We start from the raw sequence: 801 nt of genomic DNA on the forward strand, positions 1-801 counted from the left end.
CAGCCCCGTGGGCGGTGAGCTGGGATGCATACCTTGGGTTTCCCAGTGGAACCACTTGTGTAGAGGATGAAGAGTTCGTCCTCCGAGTCGCACCACTCAGGCTCACACTCCGTGCTGGCACTGCCCACCAGCTCATGCCACCACATGTCCATGGCTGGGTTCCAGGGGGTCTGAGAAAAGCAGAAGATTAGAAACAGGCCTGCCCAAAAGCAAGAGGAGGGGGGGGATGAGGGGTACAGCCTCGACCTCACCCCCCTCATGGACCATCAAAACAGATGTTCACAGCACAGCTTCTGCACCAGAGCTGTTTGCTGCAAACCATGTACCAGAGCTGCAGCTCCCACTCCAGAAGCTCCTTTGCTCAGCCCACAGCCATGAGGAAAAACCTTTAAACACAGTCTGGCTGCAACACCTGAAGCAGATTGTCCAAACCACTGGTAATGCTGATAAATCCCTCTCAGCAGCTGCCAGGAGAGGGCCTGCAGCAGGAGCTGCTCTGTGCTCTCACAGCAAACAGGCTCCTCCTGGGCTGCCGTGAGCTGCAGTCAGACAGCAAAGCAGCAAGTCTCACTTAGCAAAGCCACACACGCACCAGTCCCACACACCTTGCAGGTGTGCCCAGGTAGCCAAGAAGGCCAACAGCATCCTGGCTTGTATTGGGAATGCTGTGGCCAGCAGGACCAGGGCAGTGATCGTTCCCCTGTACTCAGCACTGGTGAGGCCAAACCTCGAGTGCTGTGTCCAGTTCTGGGCCCCTCACTACAAGACAGACCTTGAGGTGCTGGAGCGAGTCCAGAGAAG

General features: G+C 56.9%; 1 protein-coding gene across 2 annotated transcripts in view; it reads right to left on the reverse strand.

Annotated features, from left to right (window-relative positions):
* Positions 1–801, reverse strand: part of ACSS2 (acyl-CoA synthetase short-chain family member 2) — a 32,478-nt gene that overhangs the window by 6,325 nt on the left and 25,352 nt on the right. For both annotated transcript variants that reach the window (XM_009694711.1, XM_009694710.1), the window contains one exon: positions 33–170. In XM_009694711.1, the coding sequence (XP_009693013.1) occupies positions 33–170 (138 nt within the window). The remainder of the gene's footprint in view (positions 1–32; positions 171–801) is intronic.

Source organism: Cariama cristata, unplaced genomic scaffold, assembly GCF_000690535.1.
Source record: "Cariama cristata isolate BGI_N322 unplaced genomic scaffold, ASM69053v1 scaffold16792, whole genome shotgun sequence".
Taxonomy (NCBI): Eukaryota; Metazoa; Chordata; class Aves; order Cariamiformes; family Cariamidae; genus Cariama; species Cariama cristata.